Source organism: Pristis pectinata, chromosome 6 (genome assembly GCF_009764475.1).
Source record: "Pristis pectinata isolate sPriPec2 chromosome 6, sPriPec2.1.pri, whole genome shotgun sequence".
NCBI lineage: Eukaryota > Metazoa > Chordata > Chondrichthyes > Rhinopristiformes > Pristidae > Pristis > Pristis pectinata.
The window spans coordinates 24,399,667-24,425,047 of NC_067410.1; the positions used below are offsets into that span (position 1 = coordinate 24,399,667).

At 38.8% G+C, this 25,381-nt stretch overlaps 1 protein-coding gene and 1 long non-coding RNA gene across 13 annotated transcripts in view; one reads left to right on the top strand and one right to left on the bottom strand.

The window, feature by feature from the left end:
- LOC127571453 (ERC protein 2) overlaps window positions 1-25,381 on the bottom strand; it is a 629,628-nt gene that overhangs the window by 71,914 nt on the left and 532,333 nt on the right. For 8 of the 12 annotated variants that reach the window (XM_052017829.1, XM_052017828.1, XM_052017827.1 and 5 more), the window contains one exon: window positions 991-1,179. The exons of 1 other annotated variant lie outside the window; for it this stretch is intronic. In XM_052017829.1, the coding sequence (XP_051873789.1) occupies window positions 991-1,179 (189 nt within the window). Of the gene's footprint in view, window positions 1-990; window positions 1,180-25,381 lie in introns of those variants that run through there. 3 more of the 12 variants (XM_052017835.1, XM_052017834.1, XM_052017832.1) reach the window with 1 other exon arrangement.
- Window positions 1-25,381, top strand: part of LOC127571460 (uncharacterized) — a 79,170-nt gene that overhangs the window by 38,284 nt on the left and 15,505 nt on the right. Inside the window, exon 2 of the long non-coding RNA XR_007956476.1 lies at window positions 23,250-23,283. This is a non-coding gene — a long non-coding RNA (uncharacterized LOC127571460). The remainder of the gene's footprint in view (window positions 1-23,249; window positions 23,284-25,381) is intronic.

Below are 25,381 nucleotides of genomic sequence, written 5' to 3' on the forward strand. Positions count from 1 at the left end.
AATGTTCCATTTTAGAACAGGCTCAAGTTGATTGTTTATTCACAAGTAAACCCCTACCTAAATTGCAGGATGAACTTCAAAAAATTGCAGCTGAGGTATAGACAAGGCAGACAAAAATGCAAAAAATATTGACTTTCTAATTAATAAAGGTGTTTTGCAAATATCAGCAAGCATATTTATTTCTAATGACTTAGGAAGAAAAACAGCTTAAACTAGATAAATGCCTACACTTTTGAAAAACATTTTGTACCTGCTAAGAATGGTGCTGTCTTGTGGCTCCTGTTCAGCTGTTGTTCTTCTTCAGCCGTCAGCCACTATTCTTCAGCAAGGATCAGGAAGTGAGTGTAGGTGTCACTCAGCACTACTGGCCCAAAGTCAAGGGTTAGAGGTGGAAGTTACAACTTCTCTCCCTCTCATGTTCATTTTGTGGGAAGCTCAGCCACAACACTTACCTCAATCCAGCCCCAGAGGCAGATCTCACTAGCCTGAAACTGCTCCTCACCAGAAGGCAAGCTGACTTCCTTGCACTTTGGAAGACAAACCCACCATTTTTCCTGCTAATAGTCAATGACTCCTGACTTGAGGCCACATAGACTGTTCCCCCTCTGCAATGCCCCCCCTCGCTGTGCCGCATCTCTTTCTCTCTCTGTCCATTCCAGTTCTCTCTGAAAGTGAGTGTGTGTGTGTTAATGAAGCAATGGATGGGGAAGCAGCACCAAAAAACTTACCAATAGCACAGAATCCACAATTTCTTCAAAATCACTATTTACAAAGGGTTTCACTCTGAACCAACTAAATTTTAAACTAAGACTTTTCATTTTACAATCAATTGTGACGAGTACAGTGATCAGTTTTCTCATTCTTGATTGAAGAAAAGTTGGCATTTCTACCAGTAGATTACATGTTTTGTACCTTCCTCCAGCTGTAGGATCTCAAGAAACACTGCAAAACACAAAACAATCTGTGAAGGATGTAATTAGAATATCTCACCTGTACAGGTGTCAAACTCTGCAACTGACTCTCCCGGGAAACCTCATCCTCCTCTTCCTCCTTGATTGATAATGATGGCAATCCTGCCAAGACTTGTGGATTCCGCTCCAGGCAAAGTGTAGTCAGGTGATCGATGTACAGTTTTAATTTGATGCGGTGGTTGAATGCCTCCAACAGTGACTGGATCATCTAACAGAAAATGGTATTGATTTACGCCAGAGAAGTAAACATAGAGGAATACAATCCTTTGCTAAAACTCACAAAAAAATTTCCCAACCATGCAATCTCTTTTCCAAACTTACAGCATTTTCACAAGCATTCATTGTGCAATGGTAGAATAAAGTTATTTCCAATATTTACAATGACATATGTAACCACAAATGTTAGAAATAGACACCTACATTTTGGCTAATCTGGAATTTTGCAAAGTTGCTTGCATTCGCTGCAAATTACTGAACAAAAAGAATCAAGAGACCTTTTGGAAGCTTGTAAACTTAATTATGTTCAATTATAAAATGCATCATCTTGCTGATAAGAGATGCAGTCATTGATAAAGGACAACGGAAGTGCTTCAAAGATATTGTAAACCATTTCCATTGGAATTTACAGCAACCTTAGGTCAACAAGATTAATCTTCAATTGCAACGTACAACAGTAGCTACTATAAGGCCATATTTCACACAACAAAGAAGAGACATCTGAAATGAGGTACAAGGGAAACTCACTAAATGCTTACAACTGTTCCCTTAATAGAGGGATTCAGTTAGTATTTTACACTGATTAATGAACATTTCTAGGACAAGAATGGTTACATCACATCATAGAGTTTTTCTGAATTACTGACAAGGAAAGAACACAAGAATGCATAACGTACTTAGTAATTAGATGGAATATAAGAAGGCTGAAGCATATATACTGTACAGCACTTAGGGGAACTTCACAAAATTGAAGCATTATTAGTTTTTATAAAAGAAATCTTTGTGCTGTTGATAACTGTCATTATTTAGACAAAATAATGAACGTTACTTATTTTGTTCAGGCATACTGCATTTCAAAATGCAAGGGATTTGAGCGCCAATAGTCTTGAGCATCAAATGTAAGAGAAACCACAAACTAAGTGTTTTTGACAAACAGAATGATGTACATTTTTGTCTCATTATGTACCATTGTTTAAAACAATTCAGTTTCCACTTTCTTGCAAACAGGAACCTTATCCAATTCTTTCTAATTATCACAACGCTGTATTTTCCTATTTCCGACATCCAAAACCATCTTCGTCACCTTGAGGTGAGTAACCAATGGTTGAGGGAATGAGAGTTTTGATCAAGGGGGTATTTTATCCTAGAAATTTAATATAAACCAGAACAAAGCAACCCACTTGATTGCCCCCCAACTCCCCACCCACTCAACACGTACAATTCATCTCTCCCCCATCTAAGTAACATGGCTGCTATGTGTACCATTTTCAACACACTGCAGCTACTCACCAAGACTTATTTAGGAGCACCTAACATACCACCATTTCTACCATCCAAAATTATAGCATAAGGCAAATGTTGCTGAGTCAGTATTCTGGAACTTCTGCCTGAGCAACATAATGGGTATACCTTCACCGCAGACTACACCTATTAAAGACACCAGCTCACCAGCATCTTCCCAATTTCAAGTACGAATGGCCAATAAATGCTGCTCTTGCTTGTACTACTCAATCCTGTGACTGGATAAACAAAGGCACAAGAGATTCTGCAGATGCTGGAATCTGGAACAACACACACAAAATGCTGGAGGAACTCAGCAGGTCAGGCAGCATCTATGACTGCCTGACCTGCTGAGTTCCTCCAGCATTTTGTGTGTGTTGCACTGGATAAACAAAGTCTTCAGACATTCTCCAAGTGAAGGAGATTCAAAGTACTTTTATGTTCAAATACACCACCACTTTTACACATGTTTAATTGGTTCAAATACAGAAGTGTCATGTGCTGATGGAATTATTGTCCAATTATTTTTACATGTCTCTATCATCCTAATTTACTGGATTTGGTTTAGCAATGTAAACATAGGAAGCTTTTACCAGTGTAAGCACAGTGAACAAGCACACAACCACAGCTTTTCCACTGTCTTTGCTAAAGCAGCATCAAGTTAATAATACTTTTAATTGCAAGTAATCAAGTTCCTGCTGATTTCAAATATCATTTTATTAGTGATCTAGTTAATATTATACTCACACTGAGTATGTATCTAGAAATAATTAGAAATTTTAGACTGTATAACCATAATGTCTCTGCACTAACATAATGCCTTTAATGGAAAATGCATCCGAAAGCAAAGTCTCGATCAGATAAAAATGGACATCATCAAAGAAGACTTGTTAAGGAGGAGAGTTATAGGAGCATTAAAGGAGACAAAGCTGAAAATGTAAACAAGGGAGGTAGGGATTACAGAGGGAACGATAAGACTTGAAAATGGAGGAACCAGTGGTTGGGTGGGGGAAAGGAGGGTGCACAAAAGGCCAAGAAAGACATAGTTCTGAGAGCTGTAGAGTTGGAAGAGATTAAAGACATAGGAAGGGACGAGGAACTTACAGACAATAAGAATTTTAAATTGAATGCACTAGGGTTCAGAAGTCAAAGCAGGTATGCAGCATTAGTTCTGATGTGCGAATTAAGTTAGGAGCAGAATGTGGGTGTAATTTTGGGTACACATAAAGGAAGGCCAATTGAGAGACAAATGAAATGGTTGAAGTCAGAGCTAAGAGAGGCAGGGATGACTTGCAGCAAATGGGTTAAGGCACTGAACATTATGATTTTTGAGACTCTGGAAGTTTATGTTCACAAAAGAAGTTGCAAATAACCCGTTAAAACCCAAGACTGCAATGATGGGGCTGGGATTAGTGGCAGTTAGCGATAGAGTTCAAAAGCAACAGCTTTCATTCTCCTCATGTTCAACCAGTGCAAAGGGCAATTCATCCAAGACTGGATGTCAAATTAGCTGCAACAACACAGATACATGGAGGGTCAAGAGATGTGCAGCAGGGTATGCTCTTTGTACAGGTGGAATCTGACAACAGAAATTCAGCTTGGCCTTATCTATTTTTGATTGTAAAATGAATGATATGGACATTCATTCTGGATTATGGCCTTCCTTATCCAAGCCATTAACATGCCAGTCACAGTACTGGAAGCAGCCCCTTTTTGTTGCTGAGGGCACTCTTCTTTTGATTATACTTATTAGGATCATAACATGGGTTGCAGGATCCTGTAAAAGAATTCAGGTACAAGTGGGCAGATTTAGTTCACTCGGCCTATAGTAGCCTAAATAGCAGTCCTTAAAGAGACCACTGGAGGCCGCTCATGAAATGACCACAATGGTTTTTACAAGAACATTTATATTGCACTTCTGCCCCTCCCAGCACAACCAAAATGCTAAGGTTTACTGCCTGGTGAGGACTGACTGGCCTTCTTATTTTAGGGAAGATGCACGAATCTCACAGGCAATTTGAAGAAGGTTCATTAGATTGATTCTTCTAGTGAAGGAGTTGTCTTCTGAAGAAAGATTAAGTAGATTACTCCCGAGTTTAGGAGAAATGAGAGGTGATCATATTAAAGTGTAAGTTTCTTATAGGGTCACAGAGTCATGCAGCTTAGAAACAGGCCCCTGAGCCCACTATATCCGCACCAACCATCAAGTACCTAACTATACTAATCCCATTTGCCAGCAATGGCCGTTAGTCTTCTACGAATTGGCGGTTCAAGTGTTCCTCTTGATACTTTTTTAGTGTTGTGACAGTATCTGCATTCACTCAAGCAGTGTGTTCCAGATTCTAACCACCCTCTGGGTGAGAAAGTTGTTCCTCAGATCCCCTCTAAACCTCTTACCCTAAACCTATGCTCTCTGGTTTTAGATGCTTCAGCAATGGGGAAAAGTTTCCTACTATTGAGACTATCTATGCTCCTTATAATTTTGTATAATCCTATCAGGTCCCCCTCAGCCTCTTCCACTCCAAGGAAAATAAATCCTGTCTACTTAGTCTTTCCTTGTAACTGAAACACTCCATCCCAGGCAACATCCTGGTAAATCTCCTCTACACCCTTTGCAGTGAAATCACGTCCTATTTATATGTGATGACCAGTCTGTACACAGTACTTCAGCTGTGGCCTAACCTATGTTTTTATAAAGTTGTACCATAATCTCCCTGCTCTTTTATTCTATGCTTGGCTAATAGAGAAAGTATCCCTAATGCTTTCTTTACCACCTTGTGCCGCCACCTTCTGAGGTCCTTGTTCCTAAATACTCCCTAGGGCCCTACCGTTCATCATGAATGCCTTACCCTTATGAGTCCTCCCAAAGTGTATCACCTCACACTTATTAGGATTAAATTCCATCTGCCATTGCTTTACCCGTCTTATCAACTGATCAATATCATTAACTGTCCTCTTCACTAACAACACTACCAATTTTCGTGTCATCTGCAAACTTACTAGTGATGCCTCCTACATTCACATTCTGATGGCACTCATATTCATGCTGGTAAGTTTCACTTCTAGTCTTAGAACAGAATAGAATTCCTCTAAACATGACTAGCCATTCCCATTAGTACCAACAGTTAATGCTCATAGCTTGCTAGCTTCATTCAAATAAGACTGAATGCCACATTTGGCAGGGCAGATCCAGAAGGTGCATGAAGCAATTCCTTAGCTCTATCCCACTTGTTTCAGATACAAGACAAATTTCTCAGCCATGGGCTGTACATGATATTGCCAAGAAGCAGGATATGGATGGGAAAGGGGCGCAAGGTAGATCTTCAAGGGATTCCAAAGATATTGATCTTCACAGAGAGAGGGTGGAAGAGAAACTATTGCTGGAGATGTTCAAGACAAGTTCTCCCAAAAATGCACAATGGAGGAGAGGAGGATGGTCTTGCTGATCAGGTTAAAGGCCACAACGAGGTTGACAGAAGATTAAATGATAATAATTTGATAACATAATCATCATGTCCATGGGGGATAGGTGGCACAAATTTCAAAAATCAAGTTAATTTCATGTTATACATCATTTCCTTCACAATATCTGCCTCCAAAAACATGGCAGTTTGATCTGAAAAATATTTTCTGACTTCGGAATTATTTAAGTCTCTTTGAAGAAACTGGTGTTATTGATAAATTGTAACATGCTCATTTCCAAAGGGATAAATAACTCACAAGTAATCAGTGGTGGAGCAGTGTTTCTGAGGCACCCCATTGCACTTACTTACATTGAGATGATTTGGCCCAGCAGACCCATGCTGGCTCCCAACAGGGCGATCCCAAGAGTCCCATTTCTCCCTCTTCGTTACCCTGTAACTCCGAAACTTGCTGTCCCTCACACACCCCTCCCTTTGATTCTTTTGCCACTTGTTTCCACTAGGGGCAATTTACAGAAGCCAATGAACTTACCAGCAAACCTTTAGCATGTGGAGAAAACAGAGTTAGGATTTATAAGACTGGAAGAAACTGTGCTGAAAATAGTGACAGAAATTGAAAGAGTTTTGATCCTTGAAGAAACAGTTGCGTTTTAAAATTGCTTTAGGGTAACTGTGCTTCTCAGAGAATGCAAACAGAACTACTCTAAATATATGCTAAATAGATATAGCGTGTTCAAGCATGGCACATAACACAAAACTGTCATTTTAATAAAGATCTAAATATCTTTCACCATGCATTTTATCCAACCAAATAGCTGCATTTAATGTTTAAAAATTGGCACTGGATATGGCATGAACAAAATTAAACATTAAGATTACTTAAATTCATGTAAAAGTACTTAATATTTTAAGGGCACTTTTAGAGCTCTATTCCTAAAGTTCGGTAGTTGAAACTAACAGAAAGTTCACAGAGGCAGAGAATTGGCCAATGCACCCTAGGAGTCTACTTGGTCCACTAGGTCAATGCATTTCCTACAGAACAGTCCCTTTCTCCTGCTTTTTCCCTGCAACCCAACAAATTATTTTCCCAGTGCCTATCCATTTTCCCAATGAAAGCTCTGATTGACTCTGTTTCCAATACCCTTACAGGCAGCAAGTTTAAGATAAAGGTTAACAGATAATTCAAAACTAATTACTTCAGCTGGTAGCTGCAGAACTCAAATAAATAAGCAAATGTTTTAAGTTGTGATAAGGAAAGAGCTAATTTGTTGGTTTGGTTAATACTATAAACAGAGTCACAACAACTGCTATTGATTTAATGCTGATTGTGGCACCAAGGACCCAGTTAAAATCATTTATACATATATATTACACACATTAAATGTACATAAACATTGTAATATATACCAATGTTTACTTTAAAAAAAATGATTTTTAATTGTGCTTTAATGCATCTATTGCTTAAAGTTGAATTTTATTCTTATTGAAATTTAAGGTGCACAAACCAACTGCTCAGGTGCTGTACAATATGAATGCTGCCTTTCACCTAACACCCTTCACTTTTTACACGATTGTTTAGAGCAGGGGAATGAACACCACAGTCACTTCTGTCTCTCAGCTCCTGGGTTATATTCTTGATTCCCGTATGAACTGCCATTTTGCCATTGAAGATGATTCCATACAGACCCAAGTCATTACACGTTGGCTGCTCTTTCAATATTTATCCATGATCCATGTGAACTCACAAGTTCGGAGCAGAAGTAGGCTAGCTGACCTCTCGTGGCTGATTTGATTGTAACCTTAACTCCACATTCCTGCTTACTCTAAGTGGTCTTTCACACCTTTACTTACCAAGAATTCATCTAACTCTGCCTTTAAAGTACTCAAAGATGTCGCTTCCACTGCCCTTTTAGGAAGAGAGTTGCAAAGATTTAGCTCTGACAGAAAAAAAATGGTCTCACCTCTGTCTTAGATGGCCAGTTCCTTACCTATTACGTATGGAATGAATATTTTTACCCAGGATTAGCCATCAACCTTTCACTGAGTGACATCACATCACTGGTATGAAATGTGCTTACTTTTTGATATTGATTTGGTAGAAATCAACTGGGGAGGTGTTCTGATGATTAGCTTAACCCAACTTTCATTCCTGCACTTTGCAGCGTGGAAATCACAGCGAGCTGGAGGTCAGAGCTCAGCATTCAGTCCACAGATGGTGCATAGTCATGTTGAGTGTATTCTGGATGTTGCTGACCCTCATTAAAAAGCTGGGTGCAGCAAAGTCTTTTTCCCTTCATTTTATTTGATTTTTAAAATTAATGTCAATTGAATTTTCAAGTACATTAATTATTTTAAATTATTTTATAATTAATTTGCAATGCTTTGAACACTTTATGAACTATTTTTACATATCAGAGACAATTTAATGCAGTTCAATGGCCTTTGACAGCAGCAAGTTATGAAAAGATTATCAATGCATAGGGGCAGGGCCTCAGGATCCAGTGCCTGAAAGGTAACCCCTTGAGCATAGACTGCTCCATCTGACGGGATGGCAATGGCAGTGAGGTCCAGAGCTCAATTTGGATTGTGGGGCCTCAAAAACAAAGTGTGACATGGGGCGAGCATGGACAGCAAGCCCAAGGAGCAGGCCATTTAAGTATAATCTGGCCTGTTATTTCATGTAAGTTGGCCACATGTGATCAAAGAATGAGAAATGAATGAAATCAACAAAAACATTTCCATTCTTTTTCAGATTCTTTAAATTAAGCTTGTTGAACATGCTATTTTTCCCAACAAGTCCTATTTCACCACTGCACCTACAAAACACTGTTGGACAAGTGAATTTTAGGACCTAGAATTGCTATTCTGACTTGCTCCCATATAAACTGTTTTCAGAATTTCTGTTAAGTGTCTTAATTTTGACATATTTCCCCAATTCATAGTCAAGTCCTTATAGATGATACCTATATCTCTATTTATTGACAAACTTAGATATGTTATCTAAGATCTTAGTCAAACAATTTCAGCCTGGTGGAAATCAAAGTACAGAGTATACCATAAACATAGGTCGGATTTCCTCTTTGAATCACAATGCACTTCTGGTCAACAGTCATAATTACAAACACCCAGGACCTGATGTTGGGCTAAAGGAAATTTTTACATCAACAGTGTATGTTACTCCATTAAAAATCTGAGTGTTTTGGTCCAGGTACCATTTCACATAACACAGAAATATTTTATAACATGACATAGAAATGAACCCATGTCAGTCACACTTTTATCCATAGGAAGATCAAATGTAAAGTTAAAAATGTTATATTCATACACACCTGACAAAATACATAGTTCTATTCTTCAAGCTGCACCAATAGTTTTGTGACAACCCATTATCTTGACTTGACTAACATTCCAAGCAAAGATTTTTTTAAAAGTAGAAATGTCAGAATTTAATTAAAGACCAAGGATACAAATGTTATTCTAATATGTGTTAAATTTTCATAAAGAAAGTCACTGTAAAGAGCAGTGTGAATACCATAAATAAATGCCATCAAGTACTGACTTGCATATATTCTTTAAATACATGTATTAAGTTTGCTTTTACATTTATGATATGTTGTGCGAATCATAGCTGAATGGTATATTTTTTTAATTCATTTTTGAAAGCTGTTGCAGTTACTTAACAGTAGCCGAGGACTTTGAAGTTAAATCCGCCTGAAAATGCAAGCCCTCTGGGTTATTGTTGCTCAGGTGATTGGTTCAGTTTTTGAAAGGACTACAGGGTAAAGGATTATATAATGTTTTCTTCTCATTAAGATAGTTTTCCAACACCATCATCACAAACTAGAATGTTCAGCAGAGTCTGGGAACAAGAAACTACTTTGGCCAGTGGGAGCTTTGTGTTTTGTTGTTTTTAATGACATATTTGAAAATGACTGGAAAGTGTGAAAACTAATGTGTTGTATTCAAAGAACTCCACTCACAGGACAAAAGAAACTGACAACGAAAGAAATGGTTCATATGCCTTGTGTAACCCTACCTTGTCTGTACACCCATGATGAAGTATGTGCACATTATCACACATTTACTTCACAATATATCACAATAATCTCTTTAACCCTGTGCACTCAATATTTTCAGTAGTATTTTAAGTTGTACTCTCAATTTTGGAGAAAAAAAGAGGCTGATGACAGCAACTGGTTAAAGTCAAAATTAGTAGCTTTGTTCAGTATGTGCTTAAACTATAATAAAAATGCAAAGCAAAGAATCTACCTGTTAGGTTTACTTGGCAAAGCAGAATAATTGCATTTCATTGTAATTTGACTGATTGCTTCAGAAAATAGATTCAATAGGATTATTCTTGAATTGAGATTCACTACAGATATTTAATCTTTGAGGTTATCAATTTTTATTCAGGTACACATAATTAAAGGACCAGAATTTGTAACTATACAGGGGTTCCCTGGGTTATGAATGACCTGATTTACAGAAATCAGACTTTATGCAAATTCTCTCATATATTTTTAAAGCACTTTTCAAGCTAGCAATAATAATGTTTCATGGTATTTGTTAATGGGTGGATACAGTATATATTCCATTAGTTTAATTATGGGGTGGCATTAGGGTGATTATTCAATGAAATGAAAGAGTCATAGCAAGTGAATGCAGAGTGATATGATATGGGTAGCTACAGAAAACTAACGTTTCTGACTTACGGAGAAATTAGCTTACAGACAGTTCTCAGGAACATAACCCTTACATAACCTAGGGACAGCCTATATATCACTTTTATCCAAACCTGTCACTTTTACATGAGGGTAATGAGGGTAACACTTGATGCTCAGGCCTTTTTCACCAGATTAGGAGGGCAGCTGAAAGATCAACCTAACTGTGGATCAACAACTTCTTCACAGTTCAAAGGCAATGGCCCCAGCAATGGTAAAACCATAGGCTTTGCTTTGAAGGCTTGCCTTCAGGTTCATTAAACACACTTTGGTTAGTTCTTGCAATTTTCATGTTACAAAAAAAATGTGATTTGCCTTTTGAAGTGTTGCTCTATTTATGATAGTACTGCTTTATGTTTATGTTAACTCCCACATGGCTCAAAAATTTGTATAGCATGCCTTAGGGTTAGTATAATCCTCAGTTACAATTACCATTATATGATTCCCTTGGTGGTCAATAAAACATAATGTAACAGTTATAAATCACATTATTGTAAGCTGAAAGGCTGATAATCTTGATTTTATTGAAAAATGGTTGGAGACTGTATATCAGATCAGATGTCTGACCCTTTTAAATTGCTCTGGTATTGACTTATTGTATCCACAAGTGTATGTATGGCTCCAGTGACCATCCTGCAATAGGTACATAAGAAGCACATGTGAATGAGATGAGGACACATCTGATCTCGTATTACAATTTATTACTGAAGCCTAGATATACACCAAGATGCTAATATACGCTTTATATTTTAACTTCTCTCACTTACAGCATATGAGGAAGACAGCCAGCAATTTACCAATGTCCAAAAGTAGGTTCCTCTTTTACTGCAATGACCCACAAGAGATTTGGCTCGTGTGTGCTTTTGCTATTTCTCCAAGCTAGTAGCTACGAGTTCTCAGCCTGCTTACATTCTGTCACCTTTTTCAGATACAAAGCCTTGCCAGGAGGCAAACCTGTTATTGAACCATGTGAATGACCCACCCATCAAATTCAGGCATAACTAGGCTGGGACAGATACAATGTATCTGTCCGATGCTGAGGTAGCATCATCAGGAAACTGGGCTCCAAAGCCTCTCGTGCATATTTGAAAAGATTTTTGTTAGTTACCTAATTTCTTACAATAACCTCTTACTTCAAAAGATACCTAACTTACTTTGCAAATGTTTTGGAGTGGGAGCTTTGAAAGGAGGTGAGTCCCTGTGTGTGTGCTTGTGTGTTTCACCTTGCAAGAGTCTACACAGGGGGGAGGTGGGAACCTACCAGGCGAAGCCTCAGCGACCAGGTCTCTGGCACTGAGCCCGGTTGTGTAGTGCAGAAGCGAAGTAGAAGAGGAGAGGACAGTGACCTGATTCAATAGTAAGGGAAGCAGACAGGAGATTCTGTGGATGTGAAAGAGACTCCTGGTTGGTATGTTGCCTCCCTGGTGCCAGGGTCAGGGACGTCTCAGATCAGGTCCACAGCATTCTAAAGGGGAAGGGTGAACAGCCAGAGGTCGTGGTACATATTGGTACCAATGACATGGGTAGGAAAAGAGATGAGGTCCTGAAGAGGGAATATAGGGAGCAAGGTAGGAAGCTGTAAAGCAGGACCTCAGGGGTAGTAATCTCTGGATTGCTGCCTGTGACACGTGTCAGTGAGGGTAAGAATAAGTTGATTTGGCAGATGAATGCGTGGCTGAGAAATTGGTGCAAAGGGCAGGGTTTCAGATTTGTGGATCATTGGGATCTCTTCTAGGGAAGGTACAACCTGTGCAAAAATGACGGGTTACACCTGAACTGGAGGGGGGCCAATATTCTTGCCAACAGGTTTGCTAGAGCTGTTGGGGAGGGTTTAAACTAGTTTGGCAGGGGGATGGGAACCTGAGTGATGGGTCAGAGGTTGGTGCATTTAGTGTGCAAGTAGATGCACCGTGTAGAAAGACTGTGAGGAAGGATAGGCGTTGAAAGGGCAAAATTGCCATCAGTTGGATGGGCTGAAGTGCGTCTACTTTAATGCGAGAAGTATCAGGAACAAGGGTGATGAACTCAGTTCCATGTACTTACTCATGCTCTATGGCGTGGTGGCCATTACAGAGACTTGGCTGTCACAAGGGCAGGAATGGCTGCTGGATATTCTGGGGTTTCAAAAGGGACAGAGATGGAGGTAAAAGGGGTGAGGGAGTGGCTTTGCTGATCAGACACAGTATCACAGCTGTAGAAAGGGAGGATGTCCTGGAGGGATCGTCCACTGAGTCAGTGTGGGTGGAAGTCAGAAACAGGAAGGGAGCGATCACTCTATTGGGAGTATTCTACAGATGACCCCCCCCCCCCCCCCCCCCCCATAGCAGCAGAGGCACTGAGGAGCAGACCAAGAGGCAGATTTTGGAAAGGTGCAAAAATAACATGGGTGATTTCAACTTCCCTGATATTGACCGGCACCTCCTTAGTGTAAAGGGGATAGATGGAGCAGAGTTTGTTAGGAGTGTCCAGGAAGGATTCCTGACACAGTATGTGGACAGGCCGACGAGAGGAGAGGCCATACTGGACCTGGTACTAGGCAATGAGCTTGATCAGGTTTCAGATCTCTCGGTGGGAGAGCATTTTGAAGACAGTAACCATAACTCCTTGACCTTTACCATAGCCTTGGAGAGGAATAGGAGCAGATGATATGGGAAAGTATTTAATTGGAGGAGGGGGAATTATAATTCTATCAGGCAGGAACTTGGGAGCGTAAATTGGGAACAGATATTCTTGGGGAAGTGCACAAAGAAAACGTGGAGGTTGTTTAGGGAGTACTTGCATGGTGTTCTGAACAGATTTGTCCCACTGAGGCAGGGTAAGGATGGTAAAGTGAAGGAACTACAGCTGACAAGAGACATAGAATATCTTGTCAAGAGGAAGAAAAAAGTTTGCCTGAGGTTTAGAAAGCATAGATGAGATAGGGCTCTGGAGAGTTACAAGGTAGCCAGGAGGGAGCTTAAGAATGGACTTGGGAGAGGTAGGAGGGGGCATGAGAAGGCCTTGGCAAGTAGGATTAAGGAAAACCCCAAGGTGTTGTATACATGTGAAGAATAGGAGGATGACTAGAGTGAGGGTGGGATTGATCAGGAATAAAAGAGGAAACGTATGCCTGGAGTTGGAAGAGGCAGGGGAGGTCCTTAATGAATACTTTGCTTCAGTATTCACCAGTGAGAGAGACCTTGACCTTTGTGAAGATGGTGAACAAAAGACTGATATGCTAGGGCATGTCGACATGAGGAAAGAGGATGTGCTGGAATTTTGAAAAACATGAGGATAGATAAGTCACTGGGGCCGGATGGGATACGTTTAAGGTTATTACAGGAAGTGAAGGAAGAGATTGCTGCACCTTTGGAAATGACCTTTGTGTCCTCACTGGCCACAGGACTAGTGCCAGATGATTGGAAGGTGGCAAATGTTGTTCCTTTGTTCAAGAAAGTGAGTAGGGATAACCCTGGGAATTACAGGCCAGTGAATCTTACTTCAGTGGTGGGCAAATTACTGGAGAAGATTCTTAGAGACAGGATTTATGGGCATTTGGAGAAGCATAGGCTGATTAGAGACAGTCAGCATGGCTATGTGAGGGTCAGGTCATGCCTCATGAGCCTGACTGACTTCCTTGAGGATGTGACAAAGCATATTAATGAAGGTAAAGCAGTGGATGTGGTGTACATAGATTTTAGTAAGGTGTTTGATAAGGTTCCTCATAGAAGACTCATTCAGAAAGTCAGGAGGCATGGGATCCAGGGAAACTTGGCTGAGTGGATTCAGAATTGGCTCGCCCATAGAAGACAGAGGGTAGTAGTAGATGGAGCGTATTCTGCCTGGAAGTTGGTGACTAGTGGTGTTCGGCAGGGATCTGTTGTGGGACCCCTGCTCTTTGTGATTTTTGTTTTAAATGACTTGGATGAGGATGTGGAAAGGTGGGTTAGTAAGTTTGCAGGTGACATGAAGGTTGATGGTGTTGTGGTTAGTGTAGAAGGTTACTGTGGCCAGATTCTGCTCTAACTCCATCTGCAAGTTTGCAGATGATACCACTGTTGTAGGCCGTATCTCAAACAGTGATGAATCAGAGAACAGGAAGGAGATAGAGAGCTTAGTGGAATGGTGTCATGACAACAACCTTTCCCTCAATGTCAATAAAACTAAAGAGCTGGTCATTGACTTCAGGAAAGGGGGCGGTGTACATGCACCTGTCTACATCAATGGTGCTGAGGTCGAGAGGGTTGAGAGCTTCAAGTTCCTGGGAGTGAACATCACCAACAACCTGTCCTGGACAAACCACGTGGATGCCATGGCCAAGAAAGCTCACCTCTACTTCCTCAGGAGGCTAAAGAAATTTGGTTTGTCCCCTTTGACTTTCTCCAACTTTTACCGATGCACCATAGAAAGCATCCTATCAGGATGTATCACGGCTTGGTATGGCAACTGCTCTGCCCAAAACTGCAAGAAGCTGCAGAGAGTTGTGGACATAGCCCAGCGCATTACGGACACCAGTCTCCCCTCCTTGGACTCTGTCTTTACCTCTCATTGTCTTGGTGTAGCAGCCAGCATAATCAAAGATCCCACCCACCCGGGACATTCTCTCTTCTCTCCTCTTCCATCGGGTAGAAGATACAGGAGCCTGAGGGCACGTACCACCAGACTTAAGGACAGCTTCTACCCCACAGTGATAAGACTATTGAATACAATGAGATGGACTATGACCTATGACCTCACGATCTACCTTGTTGTGACCTTGCACCTTATTGCACTGCACTTTCTCTGTACTTTGTTTTTTTTACCTGTACTACATCATTGCACTCTGTACTAACTTAAGGTAACTGCACTGTGTAATGAATTGACCTGTAAGATTGGTTTTTTAAGTTTTTCACTGTACCTTGGTACAAGTGACAATAATAAGCCAATACCAATACCAATACCAAACAGGACATTGATAGGATGCAGAGTTGGGCTGAGAAGTGGTAGACGGAGAAGTGTGAAGTGATACACTTTGGAAAATCAAATTTGAAGGCAGAATACAAGGTTAATGGCAGGACTCTTGGCAGTGTGGAGGAACAGAGGGATCTTGGGGTTCACGTCCATAGATCCCTCAAGATTGCCACGCAGGTTGATAGGGTTGTTAAGAAGGCGTATGGTGTGTTGGCCTTCATTAGTCAGGGTACTGAGTTCAAGAGCTGCCAGGTAATGTTGCAGCTCTATAAAACTCTGGTTAGACCACACTTGGAGTACTGTGTTCAGTTCTGGTCGCCTCATTATAGGAAGGATGTGGAAGCTTTAGAGTGTGCAGAGGAGATTTACCAGGATACTGCCTGGATTGTAGAGCACGTCTTATGAGGATAGGTTGAGTGAGCGAGGGCTTTTCTCTTTGAAGAGGAGGAGGATGAGAGGTGACTTGATAGAGGTGTACAAGATGATAAGAGGCATAGATTGAGTGGACAGTCAGAGACTTTTTCCTTGGGCGAAAATGGCTAACATGAGGGGGCATAATTTTAAGGTGATTGGAGGAAGGTATAAGGGGGATGGTCAGAGGTAAATTTTTTTACACAGAGATTCATGGGTGCGTGGAACACACTGCCGGCAGAGGTTGTGGGGGCAGATATATTAGGGACACTTAAGAGACTCTTAGATAAAACACATGAATGATAGAGAAATGGAGGGCTGTGTGGGAGGGAAGAGTTAGAGAGATCCTAGAATAGGATAAAATGTCGGCACAACATCATGGACTGAAGGGCCTGTACTGTGCTGTTATGTTCTGTGCTTAATACTTTTAATACTTCAATGATTTAAACTGATCCAGGGATTTGTAATCCTGAATGTACAGAAATTTCCTCTTGATAACCACTCAATATTTTGACAAATTATTTGTTAGCTCCTATTATGATTTTACTGAGATAATTACAGTTGAAAGGACCAATCAGCTGGTATCTCAAACAATTTTTTAACAATATACCTGCTGAAGAACTTGACTTAAATACGTGAAGGCCAAGGGAAGTAAATAAAATTAACAGGACCATACAGGTAAACTTTAAAAAAAATTAAAAGTTATACAGTATAACTCTGACACTGAATTTTCTGTTGGAAGACAAAGCTCTGTATTAGGAATCTTTGATCTTTATCTTAGTGCAAAGTCTGTCATCGCAAAGCCAAGCTCCTATCCAGACAGGAGTAAATGCCAAACTGATTAAAAAGGCACAGAGAAACTGATCTCCTTCCTGTCACCTAGCTTTAACAAATTTCACAAAAGACTGAAGTAGACTGCCTCTTGTAAACAAAATGGGAATGGTCTAAATCAACAAGTGCAACTCTGCTCCAGCTAAAATCAGTTTTTTTTTAAAAACCTTCAATTATAGGTTTACCTCAAGAATACTGCAATCCTTCAAATATGCATCTTTATCAAAAGGATCAAAGGATTAAATATTTTAGACAACTTATTGCATTTAACATCCACGTATCCAGTTTCCAGATCAGTGTACTGTCAAGAATATAAGCACTTCTAACCACAATTACAAATGCCATAAGTTATGTTTTAAAAAAATAGTTTGGAATCAAATAACTATCATAAAGAAATAATCTTGTAGCTGTCATTTTTAGATGCTGCTCCTTTTCATCATTTTTGTTTGTTCCTGCTGACAATTTAGTGTACATCATATTTCAGCTGAAGACTGGTTTTAATCTCAGGTGACTTTACATAATGTGCACGACAATTTCAACCTGAAAACTACAAAGGAATGGTCTCAATATGGTGATTTTAAGTGTGTTGGCCATAAGGTCAGATGCATCAGAATGATGAAGTATATACGAAAGTGCAGAAAGCAACATTCAAGTTGCGAACTATAATTTCAACTTGTAAAATGACAATGAAAGAGGACCATTTTAGCTTTAGGTTGCTGAAAACTTGAACTCGGTATGGAAATCCATCTATTGGGCAAAGCAAAATGACGAAACCTTTTTTCGAGAACATGAAATCAAAGAACTTTCTCTCGTATGCTTCCATAACAAGAGGAAAACGAACTATGTCTGTAATGTACATTTTACAGAACAAAAGGAGGTCAATCAGCCCATCACATTCATAACATTTCCTTGGTTGCTCTTTGAATTATTTTCCTTGCAAGTACTTACCTAATTCTTTTTTGTGGGGGACCATTAAATCTTCTTCCACTATCTTTTCAGATCACAATACATTCCAGATCACAACTAATTGTGTTTTTAAAAAAAAGCTGTTTCCTCATCTCATCTTTAACATTATACCAATCACATTAAACCCGTGACCTCCTGCAATAGGAAATCCTTCATGATTTTACACACTAATAAATCTTATTTTAACCTTCGCTTTTCATATGCCTGGATTTTCTTTGCACACTCAGCATTGTTGTCCATTCCAAAATGACTACTCACTATTCTGAAACCTTATTTATCACAAGATCCAAAAAATAAAGATTCAATTTCCATGCATTTTTTTTAATGGCTTGAAAATTTAGGGTGGGAATTTGCTTTACCAGTCATTTTATTATCTGGTTGATCTGCATGAGGTGCAATCAATGTACTGTGCTAATTGTTGATATTTCTGTCTACAGTCTTCAGTCTTCATGAATCAGAATAAAATATACCAGATACATATTTCCTAAACTCTTAAGTAGCTGGGAATGTAAGCCCCTGCACATGGATAGCATATCACATTTACAAAGCAAAGATCTTAGAATAACTACTGCATACGTGTCTGCAACATTCCCTCAGCCTTTACAAAACATTTCTGTCCCTTTTGCAAAACATTCCTTGATGTCGACTAAAAAGATGTCAGACAAAAAGCATCTGTTCAAGAGCTAAGCTGCGTGAATGAGGACAAGCAAACTTTAAGGGACATCCATGAAATTAAAATTGGATGAGACTAAATTACTATTCAACCATTGATGAAACACAAAGATCGGCAATTAGCCATACCAATTAAAGTCTAAAAGAATCACCAATATCAACCACTAATAAGATCACTCACAGTCTAGAAATAACAAGCAGTCACATGTGATAAACAATTAAATTTAAGACTGTTTGAGGCACACTCCCTAACTACAGGAAATGAGCTAAATAACCCAGAAAACGGTGGCATAAACAAATTATTTTGCAAACATTTAAAATTACCTGACAGTGAATAGGTCATTGGCAACAGCTTGAAAATGAAAATATTACTCACTGAACACATTTTTAGCTTTTCAAAAAGTTGTCGTAATTACAATAGCATTTTACATGTTTAAAAAATATAACCTATTTTGACACCATCAAAAAAGGTCATATTTACATACATCACCTTTCTTTTTAATGCTGTCAACCTTGTGAACATGATGCCAAACAGCTGGACACCCAGATATTTAGCAAAAAAAAAATGATATTACTATTTGATAAAAGCTATTGAACACCATATCATTCTCAGTCAATTTGCAAATTCAGTCCTCTCATTTTGCTATCGTATAATTCAAAGCCAATTTACAATTTTTCTTAGGAGACACTGTAAACAATCTTATTGAACAATGAATCCCTTTCATTTGACGATTTCTATTCAACTCGGTATTTGGAAATAAAGGCTGATGACGTATGAAATGCAATTCACATATCTATAGTTAAATGGGGTCCATCAGAACGTTTAAAGCCAGGGAACAGTCCTGCATATTTCACAAAATTAAACAGAATTCTACAATAGCTAAACAGCAATTTATAGATGTGTGTTCTATTCACATATCTTCATCCATATTCTAACTTAAACCTAAAATAAAATGTTTAATTTACTTCCCATGAAGAACAAATATATTATTACATATTACTTAAAAGTGCTGACAAAATTTACATACTTTGCAAATTGCATAAAACTGGGCATAGATTGTTTGTAAACAGAGCATATTGCCCTCTCATCATAACAGAGGATCAACACTGTGCACATACCAACTGTTTGAATTATAATGATTAGGTTGACTGCAGAACATCAAAAGAGAAGAGAACCTGCCTGAGTTAAAGCAACAAAGAAAGTCTGAACATATGGAATTAAAAAAAAAGTTACTGATTATGCAGGCATCTCAGAAATCATCGATGATTTTACAGGATGTGAGAATGATTTTTAAATTCTAATACTGTGATTATCTGAACTAACTCTTGGCACAATGTAGATGCTTGTGAGCTAATGGTAGGGCAAGAGTTAGGTGAGCAGGCAAGAAAATGGCTTAAAACAAAATAAAAACAAAGTATTATGGTGACCTAATGGCTGAACTCAAAGTGAAGGATGGGGAGTGGCACAGATTCAGCACAAGCCAGGGCAGGTCAGTAGATACCATGATCTGACAAGCATCTGCTATTTATTCTAGGTCAGAAATTTAGAAGTGTGTTTTATAAAATCAAATTTTAGAGACAGCCTGTTCAACTTAAAAAGTATACTTCTGGGAAGTGAATTTCCTGAGTCTTTCCTGTTCTGCTATTACAACTTCTCTGAAAGCATGTCAGAAACCTCCATGCAGGTTAATGGAATTTACATTGTACTTCTGGTTAAATAACAGAGAATCTCGGAGGAAATTCATTTCCATTGAATGAAAATTTCAAAGTAAGCATGTTGAATATGTAACCCTGAGACCCCACATTTCTACGGGTCATGATTCTTCCTGCTGCCTTCCAATGTTAACCCCAACAGAACATCTGGGTAAAAGGGATGGCATCTCTTTTGTGTGGGGCTAGTGAGTGCAAATTTCACTCAGAGAATAACATTGACATCAGCCCTGCTCCTTTCTTCAGGAAGCTGGAATGGTCTCCTCTGGCTGAGCTCAAACCACCTCACCATTGCTTTAATCCAGAAAGCAGTTTTCTTTGCAGCTTCTGCCTCCGGTCTATCATTTGTTTTTTTTTCTTAAGATGAACGTTGAAAGTTACAGTGGAAATCACCTGAAATAGTGGGGACTCAACAGAATTAGGTTCATGCTATTCTCTATGCGGTTCTGATAATCTCCTGCCAAAATGACCCCCTGTGGTATTTAGGTTCTGCCTGGGCAAGACTCTCTAACAAATTCCAAATTAACCTTTAACAGCTCCACTGATTTGATCTCACTTCATTTATAGGACAAAAACAGATTAACAAAAACAATAATAACAATAGTTAAACTTTCTGAAGAAAATCCAATTGGATTTGCTTTACAAAATCAGTCCTTTGGCATGACAAGTACTTCACAATCACTTGGACCTGCTCTTCGTCAATCTTAAATGTAGACTATCCAAGAGAACTATTTGTGCTTTCAATATAATTACTTAAAAAAGCAAAGGAACTAAAGTCAACAAAGTGACGGAAGCACTCTAGGCAATCAATGTTTTCAGCATTATTGGGCATTGAAAGGGAAGGTTGATACTTATTTTTATTTCTGCAGGACCTTGCATTCTTCCCTATTTTCAAAGGCCAAATGCAAAGTCAAGCTGATACACACCAGGCAGAAAACAGAAATGTTCCAAAGGAAGCCAGAAGTCTATTGCTATAGGCTCTTGAAATCCCATGCGGTGACTTTGCTGCTCTCCTATTTATTAGAATACAGCAATGTATGCTGATTAATTAAACAGACCCTGTAATGCAAGGTCTACACAGAGCATTCGATGAGTCGAGGATTTGGCACCTCTGGAACATGGCCATGGAATGTGAGAATGTTCCTTTTTTTTAAACAAAATTAACCATTAGATTCCAGCTATGGCCAGTCATTAAAAATGTTTATAATGAAGTAGTACCGACACAAATATTAATACTCTGATAGTGAAACAACTCAAATGGAAGCAGAACATTACCATTAAATAAACATACTAAACAACGATTTAAATAGAAATATCAAATATTGAGCATCTGCTTGCCTAGATTTCCCTTCTCACATTTTCCATTATATCAACCTAAACCAATATTTCTATTACAACCACATCTGTCTCCACAGAACAGAACTTTAAAACGTCATTAACATTTGCAGTCAATGCAGCAATTACAGAAAAAATAACATTTTGCATTTTTGTAGCACATTTCATGAGTTTAAGGTGTCCCAAAGTATCTCACAGCCAATGAATTACTTTTGAAGTAAGTTAACATGCTGATATAATAATGACAAGAAAATGTGTCTTATTTTGTGATATTTATTAAGGAAGAAATATCAGTTAGGATGTTCCATCTTATTCAGAATAGTGCCACGGGATCTTTTATATCCGTCCTTGGTTTGCCATCTCATTTAAAAGATTGATAACCAGGCAATACAGCAATCTCAATGTACTGCTTGGCACTGCTAATCAAGATGTGTATGTGCAATTACGATATGAAAATAAAAGGGCAAACCAATCAAAGTAATAAAGGATACGACTTGTGATTTCTATTAAGGAACAAGGCAAAAGTCTGGTTAGACAGGTTTAAAGACGGCATTTAGTGAAAGAAGGGTATGGATTTTGGCGGCAACAACTCTTCAGAAAACTTGAGAGGAACGTAAGGTTGGGGTTGGTATGGTGGTGTATATGATATCTAATGTAACCAAAATAATGTGCATAGATTTTGCAGTGAAGAAATGTTAACATAAAATAAAATCCACCAGCAAACAGAATTATTTTGATTTCACAGGTAGTGCCATGCATTTTGAATGGCAATGTTCAAGTATTACCAATATAAACTAACACATATTCCACATGATTTTAAAAAGCAAGATGTAATCTATTAAGTCAAGGAACTTTGTATAAACATCCTTTAGAAAGAGCAAATACAAGTGATACAACTACCCACTGTCACTTTACTTAGGGAAATGAAGAACTGTTGTCTTAACTCAGGATTGCAACATACATGGTTGGGAAATTATACTAGAGTCTATGATTAAAGAGAGAGTGATTGAACAGCTCAAAAATTTTCAGCTGATCAAAGCCAGGCAAAGCACAGCTCATAGTGATGAAGCAGATAACATTTTTGAAGAGGTGACAAAAGTAGCTGATGAGAAAAATCTTATAGACGATATTTAAATAGATTCCCAGATGGCATTTGATAGCTAACAGTCTTTTTTGAGGAACTTAACATTTGAAATTTCATGGAATTGAAAACAAATTATTGACTTGGTTAGGAAACAGACTGCAGCAGAAGACAAACAAGGATTATGAGCAAGTACTCCAAATAGCAGAATGTGGTTCATGGTATCTACAATGATCGGTGGTCAACTGGATTATTAATAACTTAGATGACGGAACAGAAAACCACTTATGCAAATTTGCTAATGGTACAAATACATTGTAAGGAACAAGATAGCAGCAATAAATTATGAAAAGGTAGTAATAGGTTGAAACAAATGTGAAAATCTTCAGCAAATGCTTTATGTATAGGCAAATGTGAAGTCAATCTACTTCAGAACCAAAAGGGATAGAATAGAATACTTTCTAATAGTGAAAAGCCAGAAGCAGCAGAAATCCTTGGGGATCAATATACATGGATCATTCAAGTATCATTACTTTGTGCTAGGGGAATGAATAATTTAAAATCAACAGTTGGTACATTTTATCAATCTAGAAAAATATAATAAATTGCTGAGTGACCCGCTTCTATTCCTAAGTGTTAGAGCTTTTCAATTGGCTAGATTTGCTTTTCAGTAACTAAAGTAACTCTTTTCCAATTTCTGCAGACAGCCTAAGGGATGAAGAGATTGTTTCACTGCTGTGAGTATGCTGCCAACTTAGTAGCATTGAATCAAAAACATGTTTGTAAGGAAAGTATAATTTATAGCTTGAACTTCAAGAGTGCATGCAAAACCTTAGTAACGTTCACTTAAGCAACAGATAAAATATAGTACTGCATGAAAGGTGTGCCACATGTGATCCAAAACAAGAAAGATAACAGAAAAATAACTGTGTGAGTAATATCCTCTTAAATACACTGTCAACAATGCATGACACCATCTGATACTTCAAGTGATAGTGCATAAACTGAGCAAGCATTTTACTGTGCCGTCCTGACATAAGAATCTTACTTTAATAATCAAAGGCAATTTTATCACTCTCCAAATCAGGAAAATAAATTGTCAAAACAATATATACATTTTATTTATTCTTGCATAATCATTTTTATTCATTAAAATAAATAAATATTATTGTCATTTCCATCATCTTTCTTTCACTTGAGCTTATCATTTTCTTGACTTTTTTTTATTACTCCTGTTGGCATTACCCTGCTGATTATTTTGGTTTCATTTTTACTTTACCAACTACACTCTCTGAAACTAGACTGCGCCAATTCCTGGTGAACTAAATGGGTGCCCTAACACCCAAGTGAAGGATCCATAAACAACGTACATCAAAATTGGTGAAAATTATCTTTAAAATATTATTTAGGTAGATTGTACCTTGTTTCCTTTGCTTAAACATTGCTCGTGCACTTCCCAATTGAGAGTTTAAGCTGACATGTAATTCCCACAAACTTCCCTGGGAAGGGCGACAGTTGCTCAAATTATAGGTACAGTAGCCACTAGCCATGGTAGCCACAATGCAGTTGCACATGGCTACTATGGAGTGAAGAGGTGTGGAGAACATGTGTCTACAACATATCTGTGCATGGCTGCAATAATGGCACAGTGGTTAAGTTAGTGGATAAATTAATTTGGCAGCTGTGCAATTTGAATTCAGTTAATAATTTTATGTTTAAAAAAGTCTTAGTAAAGATGATCACGAAACTACTGATTTTTGTAAAAATCACATTTGGTTCACAAATGTCCTTCAGGGGAGGAAAGCAGCCATCCTTACTCAATCTGGCCCAATATCATTTCAGATGAGGAGTGTTCATAAAAAGCACAAAAATAGACAGAGAGTGGGATGCTTCACTAAGAGTGGCTTAATGGCACCACAGCTGACTTAGCTGGCTGGGTTCTGAAGGAAAAAGCTGTCAGAGTGTGTTTGGTATTGGTATGGGTATTGGTTTATTATTGTCACTTGTACCAAGGTACAGTGAAAAACTTGTCTTGCATACTGATTGTACACATCAATCATACAGATAGTGGGTGAACCAAAACTGTGTCCTCACCAATCTATCAATTGCAGATGCATCTCGCCATGACAGCATTAATAGAGGTAAGTCCCCCACCACACTCCACAGTCCTTGTGGAAACAGTTCCAGTCTTCATATTGATGATACAATATGAACATATATAGGAACAGAATGAGGTATAGGAACAGAATGAGGAGGAGGTTAAATGTGTGGTTGAGGGATTGGAGTAAGGAGCAGGGACTCAGTTTTCTTGATCATTGGGGCCTCTTTTGGGGCAGGTATGACCTGTTCAAAGAGGATGGGTTGCACTTGAATCCCAGAGGGACCAACATACTGGTGGGGAGGTTTGCTAAGGCTACTGGGCAGAGTTTAAACTAGAATTGTCGGGGGGTGGGATCCGTACTGGAGAGACTGGGGAAGAGGTGTTTGGCTCTCAAATAGAGGAGGCTAGGAGTAAGTACCATAGGCAGGTGATAGAGAAGGGACGTGTTCAGTCAGGCTTGAGATGTGTCTATTTTAACGCAAGGAATGTTGTGAATAAGGCGGATGAGCTTAGAGCTTGGATCGATACTTGCAGCTATGACGTGGTGGCCATTACGGAGACTTGGATGGCTCCGGGGCTGGAATGGTTGATTCAAGTGCCGGGTTTTAGATGTTTCAGGAAGGACAGGGAGGGAGGTAAGAGAGGAGGGAGGTAAGAGAGGTGGGAGAGTGGCACTGTTGATCAGAGATAGTGTCACGGCTGCGGAAAAGGTGGATGTTGTGGGGGGATTGTCT